This window comes from Cyprinodon variegatus, unplaced genomic scaffold, assembly GCF_000732505.1.
Source record: "Cyprinodon variegatus isolate N-32 unplaced genomic scaffold, C_variegatus-1.0 Scaffold3335, whole genome shotgun sequence".
NCBI classification, from domain to species: domain Eukaryota; kingdom Metazoa; phylum Chordata; class Actinopteri; order Cyprinodontiformes; family Cyprinodontidae; genus Cyprinodon; species Cyprinodon variegatus.
Window position 1 is genome coordinate 1 of NW_015153788.1, and position 8,052 is coordinate 8,052.

The window sequence follows — 8,052 nt, forward strand, 5'->3', positions numbered from 1 at the left end:
AATTTGGGTGTACAAACTGACATGTAACTAACTGGCCTGCATAAGATAACAAAAAATAAATAAATAAATAAAACAAATGGTTTTTTTTAAAATAGAAATTTTCTAAAAGTTGGAACAATATCGTCTGATAAAAAGTACATTGATATACATGTTTAAGCCAGAATGATTTGACATTTAATTATGATTTCCCTACAACTTTAAGGATTAGATTCGGAACTGCAAAAATACTGATATAGAATCCTCAGTTGCTGTGTCAAATTAGGAGTTTTACACAATGAAAACAAAACAACAAACCCCACAAAATAAATAAAAAAATAAAATAAAAACTATCTGACCTATTTAGAGCATCTGCAAGAAGAAAACCTTTTCATAAAAAAAAAAAAGAAATTAGCATGTTTTAGTTTTGCCACACTGAGGCATAAGACTGGATCTTCTGGATTAACTACAGACCTGTAGAATTGTTTTACCACCTTATTACACTGCAAAGAAATGCAAATGAATCAGAAATAATCACTTTCAACATAGTTGAAAAGCTTTGCCCCAAAAAACAAACAAAAAATAAATAAACAAAAAATTAATAAACCTTGCTGTTAAAAATCACTCCACTGTCTATTTTGCAGATTGATCCGTTTATTACTGTGTAGATCAAATCTTTTAAGTGATTAATCAAATCATAAAACACTTAAAGCAGAAGGATGGTGCAAGTGCTCCATTCTGCCACAAGATGTCCCTCTAGTTTCAATGTCGGGCCACAGCAGTTTACATTGGAAAGTCAATCATTGAACCAAATTTAATAAATACACAACCAAAATAAAAGCTTCAAACTTTATTAAACTCATGAACAAACACTTTTAACTAAAAATGTGCATTCTACATTAGAAAACCCCAAAACAGGCACTAAAACACAAACATTTGCCCATAAGACAAAGGAGTAGGGTAGTGAGGCACTTTGTTACAAATATTTTTTACATTGTTTACATTCATAATTAACATTTGTTGAATGACGCCCTAGAAAATTAAGGGATTGTAACAAAGTAGTGACTCTAATTCAGTTTTATACTCAAATATCTCCCTTTATCTGTCAGGTAGAGCTGTTTGCATCCAGAACAAATACCACCAAAGGATGAAAGGCTTGTTAAAACAACAGAATGGTCCATGTGTTTTTATCAATAAATTATAGACTTTGTTTATTTATGAATGAAAATGCATGGATCCTTCCTCTGTTTTTAAAAATACTTCATAAATTTGGTTAGATACACATAATTTTTACTTTGTATTAAAAGTGACACAGGAATAATAATCATATTCCTGATCATTTAAAATGATCTAGTAGATTTAACGTGGTAAGATCAAAATACAGTAGACTCCCCAATGTTAATGGTAAAAAAAAAGGTTTTTCTTTTGTTGTTCTGTAAATTGTAATAAAACAGCTATACCTGTATAATAACACAGCAAGAAGTATTACAACCACAATCAATCATCAAATGGAAGAGCAGCTTATATCGATTTAGATACAATGTTTTGGGTCATTATTTTAATAGGATTTACACAGTTTAAAGAGAGCGAGATTCACACCCTTCAATAAAATGTTCACTGTTCTTTAGCAGAACATAATTGTATCATTAAGGGCAGAAAGAAGTGGGGTCAAAATGTTTCATAACCGATGGTATAAAGAAAGCACTATGAAAAAAAAACAAACATCTTACACATCTGACACCATTAATTCAAGCTGTTTTTACAGCTGAAAATCTTTTAAAAGGTCTTTTTTCCATTAAATATACTTCATATAAAGGGACACATCTCAGAATTGCAAGCTTTTAATCGGAGAAAAATGTATGACGGAGTTTCTGGCACAAACATTTGGTATTACCTCAAATTTTCATGCACTGATATTTTTATCATTTGAGTCTGAACTTTAACATTGCCTTTATGGAATCTATTCTAAGTTGACAACAAAACTGCTCGGAACAATACTAATGGTCAAACAACTCATACAAAACAGCATCAGTAAAGAGATTGAACTCATGTCACAAACAGGAGGAGCCAAAATATGACCATTACTTATACATTAGGTCTGCATTCAAAACAGGACTCTTAATAATAACACAAAGTATGCCTCCCCTTGCTGTTGTGTACAAACAGCTGCAGTTTTTGAAGTCTTTGCCAATTTGTAGAAATGCACATTCCAGATGTGAAAAATAAAAGTATAATCTCAACATTTACCAACCAACAAAGAGGCTGATAATGGAGCGCATGGATGATTGGAAGAGGATGAAGGTAGGCTTCGTTTCTACACATTTGTCCGACACTTTGGGAAGATGGGTCCTCCCTCAAGCCTTCTCTTTCTTACTGTTGATCGAAATGACAATTCAGAATTACTAAGACAAGTAAAGCATAAGATGAACAAGAATTTTACCTCATAATAAGACACACAAGGGGCAACCATGTAAAAGGTGCTCTGATCCAATGACACCAAATGTCAATGTTCATTCCAAGAAAATGTTGAAACTGATCAGCGCATCTTACCCCAAATAAACTGGTGGTGGCAGGATCATGCTGAAGGAATGATTGTTTTTCAGCAAGAAACAAAGCATGCAAAAGCATCAAGATAAATTGTAGATTTAAAGCACCTATATTTTAAACTTTCTTTTCTTCACAGCACAGAAGTACCAGAAAAACAAAGTCCTTAAAGGAGCAATAAGCAAAATTCTGTCACTCTACAGTGTTGAACACTGTAGAGCAAGAAAAGATACTTGACAGGGCTCATCTCTCTGATCTTTCTCCAGATTTTTATTTTTATTTACAATATGATATCTATTATTTCCTTAATCTCAACATTTGATGTGCAATAAAAGATAAAACACATTTAAGTTGCTGTCTGTGTAAGGACTTAGGGTAACTCGATAGATTACACAAAGCAGAGACAACTACCGAGTTAGCTGGGCTACCAAACACTCATCTCACATAACAGTAATAAAGGGTCCATTGCTGGTTTAACTAATGCCACAACTGTAGCATTGCATTAAACTGAATCAACAAGGCAACACAGCTCTGCAAAGCAAACAACAAAAACAAGCATTTGACTTCATGCTTTAACCAGTCTAGGAGGAGAAAAGCTAGCTCAGAGTCCAACTGGAGCTGCTTCTGCTCTTCATCTTAGAAATGCAAGGCCCATGTTCATCCTTCTTGTTTTCCTTTCCTTATCTGACAACTTGTGTTTTTAAGGAAAGTGCATCCTGATTGTCTTCTGTAGAATACTTTGGTCTCATGGTTGCACTGTTTGCCATTTTGCTCCTATGCTATGCTGGTGGTGGCATTAATGGAGAGGAAGTCCTGAGTGGTTGCTGTTCACATGCACATAAATACACATGCAAACACATACACTGCTGCGCGACCGGCCCGGCTCTGAAATCAAGAGACTGGAGAACAAAAAGAAAAATGGTTTTGTGATGTCTTTCCATAGTCCATGTGAAATTATACCTTTAGTTCATTACAAAACTATTTTTTTAATGAAAGTTTGCTTATTGCTCCCTTAAATGAAATAAAAGACTACCTGAACAAGGCAAAAGCAAAACAGAGAACCAAAGATGTTGACTCCAAAGACTTCCAAAATATTTAGTGCATTATTTCTCGCTGAGTACAAAGGAAAAAAATCAGAGGTAGCAGAGACTGGGATCATAGAGCATTCAAAGAACACTAGCCCCAGCTGGGCTTTTCACTCACAGACTCCACAGAGAACGCCTGGATGTGCTAATCTCATTTCAACCATTGACACACCTAAGCCTTTCAAAACAGGAATCGAAAGAGGTTTCAGATCTGGCAAAAGACTCTCCTGCTAAAAAACTTGGGCTTTTAACAAATCTGATGACTTCATGTGTTTACTGCTGTGTAGAGCAATCTAACAAGTGCAAGTAATTTCTATTGTTTGTGCATTTGTGGCAAGGTGAAGTTTAAAGTCCTGACGTAGTATAATGATGGCATAGAGCAATGGATTCCATCTGAAGCTGGTAACTATACATATTACAACATGTATAGTTAATGTTAATACACTGTATGTTTTATATGTGTTTTTGGTAAAAAGGCACCTTGGACATTCGATTTAAAAATGTTATCATCAGACCTTTATTGTTTTTTTTTTGTCATTCGGGTGAAGAGAGAGGTGCTCATCACCTGTCAGTGTGTTGGAAGTGACAGGGGAAAATATAACCCCTGTATGTGAAGTGCCAAAACAAGGTTGGGATTCTAAAAATGAGAACAATTAAAGGATTACGGTATTATGGGGGACAGAGGTTGCTTAAGGGCCATCTAGTCCTTGTATAACAAAAGAGCTGTGTGCACCCTCAGCACAAAGTCAACTTTGGGTCTAAGTGTACATCAGCGTGCTACCTGTCCTACATGATCTCTAGACATGGTTACAGAGAGGAGAATGTTTGATTTTGACACCTTGAGGTCTGTTGGCATCTTCAATCATGAACTATATCCACTGGAGGGATTCATAGCTGAGTTAGAAGTAATTTAGCTGATGGTCAGCTCATCTGGTCTGAGTCTTGGTTTTGATTAAAACATAGAGGTTTGCTCCCTCTGAATCAAGAAAAAAACTGCCACAGCCAATAACTTCAAGTACCTTTTGGTGTCTTTTTTAGCTTGCATGGTGGAAACAACAGGGAAATGGAAGGATAGACTGGGCCCTGCAAGAAAATTTCTGACCATGCTGTGATTTTAGATTCACTGTTAGAGATGGGCACAAACTCCATTATCCGGTATGAGTTTTGAGCAGAGCACCTGATTTTGTACCTAAGAGGAAGTCAAAAGTGGTTTGTGGTTTAAAGTGCCCTGTAAATTCCACCCTTTAAAGCAAAAGGGACCACATTCATCCCTTCTGGCCAGGAAACTCATTTGGATAGATGGGAATGGATCTGGAGATTGCACCCAAGGAAAGGGATGCTTCATATACTGTAAGTGAAGGATGGATGGATTTCTAGCGCTCACCTCTAGAGCTAATGTAGCAGCGAGAAATCTATACAATATCTTTAAATATCTGAAGGCAATTCCAGCTTTGGGAGACTTAGTGTAGCTTTTAAATTGCTAAAGCATAAAATGGAACTGGACAAACTGAAAGAAATGAAAACTCTTAACAAGATCAGAAGAGATACTTCATAGGAGATGTAAATGAAAAAGAAATTTGCTATAGAAAAGTTATGTAAAAGGTAAGAAGATTGTGTACTGCATCATCAAGAGGAAATGTTCTTCAGCAGTGAAAGCCAGAAACAACTGGTTCAATTAAAATGATAGAATCTATGGAAGGTGCTGCAGAAAAGAGTCAGAAATGCCCAGAAGAAGGACAGCAGTTGGCAGAGTAACAGGCTGCATAGACAAGGACAAAGAGTTGCTGTCAAAGGAAGTGAAAGCTAGACGATCAACCAGACAGGTGAGGTTTCTGTTTTACTTAGTCTTGGACTTGAACTTTTTTCCAAAGGCTCTTTCCAGCTCAGGTACCGACAGAGTGAAGGTGATGGAGCCGTCTGATTCTGACCTGACGGCCCGGGCTTTACGAGGATGTGATAAATGAAAAATATAGTTAATCATGACAGATATAAATGCATGTTCTAAACACAAAATGAACAGGTTATAAAATCAATGTCCTTAAAGTCTACTCAATGAACCATAACTACAAACCCAACAAGTGATTTTGTTCACTAATATGATAAGTACAACTCAAACTAATCACATATAGTTGGCCATGAAACGATTTTAACATCTGCAGAGCAGGAAACCCCTTCATTGTTTTTTTTTTCACATTATGTTCTCTTCTATGTCTTTTCTTAGTTCTTATGTCACAACTTAGGAAGTTAGTGTTTTCATTGGCTGCTCAGCCTGAGTTACCAACTGATGATATCACTGCAGTTCCCTTATTGGACAGTGATTGAAGTTGGTTTCCAGCCGATAGAGTGAAGATAAGGTGTCAACAGCACTGACATACACATCAGCTAACACTGCCAAACACAATACCGCTGAGAGATTGTACCGTTACATAAACAATCCAAGGCATTAAGCATTTTCCAGATGCAGAGTATGCTTTAAAAGTTTTATTTTTAAGCATGCACTGCACCATTGCATTTTGCAAAATGAAGTGATGTATCCTACATGCAGAAGTGTGTTTTTAAAACCCACCCAAGTCATTGTTGTTCATCATGGCGTTGGAGCCTCGCAGACGCGGGCCCTGTTGGGTAAAATGATAGCCAAACTTTAACAGGGTGGTATTTTTCTCAAGAATGCTGACTATCTCCATCTCCACTTTGTTTCCAAGCGGCTGGCTCTGGATTTGGACAGAGTTAGGAGGTGGGGTCAATGCAAAGAGAGAGAAGAAGTTAATAAATTAGTTAGGCCCTCTTTAAATAATTTCTTGAAAAGCCTCGATGGCTGCAAAGGGTAACTTTCATCTCCATCAATCCTTATAAAGAACTTTAAATAATGCATATGGAGAGAGTGCAAATACAAAGTAATTAAAAGTGAATCATTGATGAATAACTATGCAGTATGAGACATCACTATGTAATCTAAAAGGCATTAGGCTAAAGAAGCATAGATGGCTTGTGTATTGTTAGTCTGCACACAGCTAGTGGTTTGTGAGAGTCGACTGGTACCTGGTTGTCGATTTTAAGCTCCAGTAGTGTGGTGTTATTCTGCAGTGACTCAATGAGGGCCAGGATTCCAGTCCCAGTTATGAAGTTTGACTCAACATTCAAACTCTTCAGGGTCGTGTTCACCCTCAGCATCTCTGCCAGTGCCTGAGGCGAAACAGGAAAAGACATTCCAGCTCAGAAATTAAGAATTGAATATTAAGAAATGTTACTGAACTCCATTAAGGTGGTATACTTAGAGGCGTACAAATGCAACGGGGTTATTACTCCTTGTTCCAACAATACTGAACCTCTCCACCACAGTGTTCTTCATCAGGGCTTCAGCATAAGCTTTCAGTGTTGGGATGGGGATATTCTGGGCAGTGAGGAAAAACAGTAGTTAAAGAGCAATTTGTTGTATTTTGGAGCAGGAAAGATCTAAACACTGGAAAAAGTTTTAAACATGATAGATTTACACCAGGCCTATTCATTGGTTTTCAAAGCAGATCATTGTGAAACAAGTATTTCTGACATAAATTGACTTCAGAGTCTCACCCCCTCTAAAATAGAAATGTACTATTTTAGTGGTAATTTAATTTATCCATACCATAAACGAATGATGACCTGTCATCTAAAACCATAGAGAGCGATGACCAAACTAGTGTTTTCTCAGGAGAAAACCTTTCTAACAGCAACATGTTACACTTAAGAAGCACTTTCAGTTTCTATAACAATTCTGCTATACAAGAAATATGGCTGACCTTCAGCCAAAAGAATGACGCATTTTATATCAGAAGTAGAGCACATGTAGCCAGTACTCGAATTGAGGGGGGTTGGCATCCCCCTTCTTAAAAAAATCTTAAAAATCATTCCCCTTCTTAAATGACCATCCCGCCATACAATCCCCTGTGACATTTAATTACTGAATTTGTGAAATTTTACTATATCTTCACAATAATGGCAATAATATTGCCCGTTCAACATTTGGCGGGCTGTGGGCTTATGGGTAGCCTGAGCAAAATAAATAAAATCAAAGAAGTGGCCTACCATGACTATGAAGCTGATTACAGTGGGAAATTAGTTCCTAACTATGTAGGGGCGGTAATGATAAGGTGCCTTGGTCAAGGTATATGACCGGCGTACCTGACATGTAACAACCATACCATGCATATTGCTTTAGGTTAATAGACTATATTATTTAAGCTATGTGTGCGTCCCAAAAAAAATAAAAATTTCACCACTCCCCTTACTTTTTAAATTACTTTAAAAAGTACTTTACTTTACTTTACTTTTAATTATTTTAAATTACTTTTCAGCACCAAATGACTAGCCTCATGAGACCATCCTGATCTTGCGAGCTTTCAAGGTTTCACTCACAGATCAGTCTGGCTACTTTCCGTTAAAGAAAATTTGGAGCAGTTCACCAAACGAA

At 36.7% G+C, this 8,052-nt stretch overlaps 1 protein-coding gene across 2 annotated transcripts; it reads right to left on the bottom strand.

The window, feature by feature from the left end:
• Positions 1-1,682: 1,682 nt before the first annotated feature.
• Positions 1,683-7,025, bottom strand: LOC107081193 (tropomodulin-1-like). 2 transcript variants are annotated; one of them, XM_015369391.1, is made up of 5 exons: positions 6,889-7,025; positions 6,645-6,788; positions 6,172-6,316; positions 5,447-5,546; positions 1,683-2,349 (listed from the first exon to the last, which is right to left on the bottom strand). In XM_015369391.1, the coding sequence occupies exons 1-5, from the start codon at positions 6,952-6,954 to the stop codon at positions 2,331-2,333; spliced, it is 474 nt and encodes a 157-aa protein (XP_015224877.1). In that variant the 5' UTR covers positions 6,955-7,025; the 3' UTR covers positions 1,683-2,330. The 2 variants fall into 2 exon arrangements, with proteins under 2 accessions (XP_015224877.1, XP_015224879.1); XM_015369393.1 differs by lacking the exon at positions 5,447-5,546 and having other exon boundaries at positions 1,685-2,349.
• Positions 7,026-8,052: the final 1,027 nt, after the last annotated feature.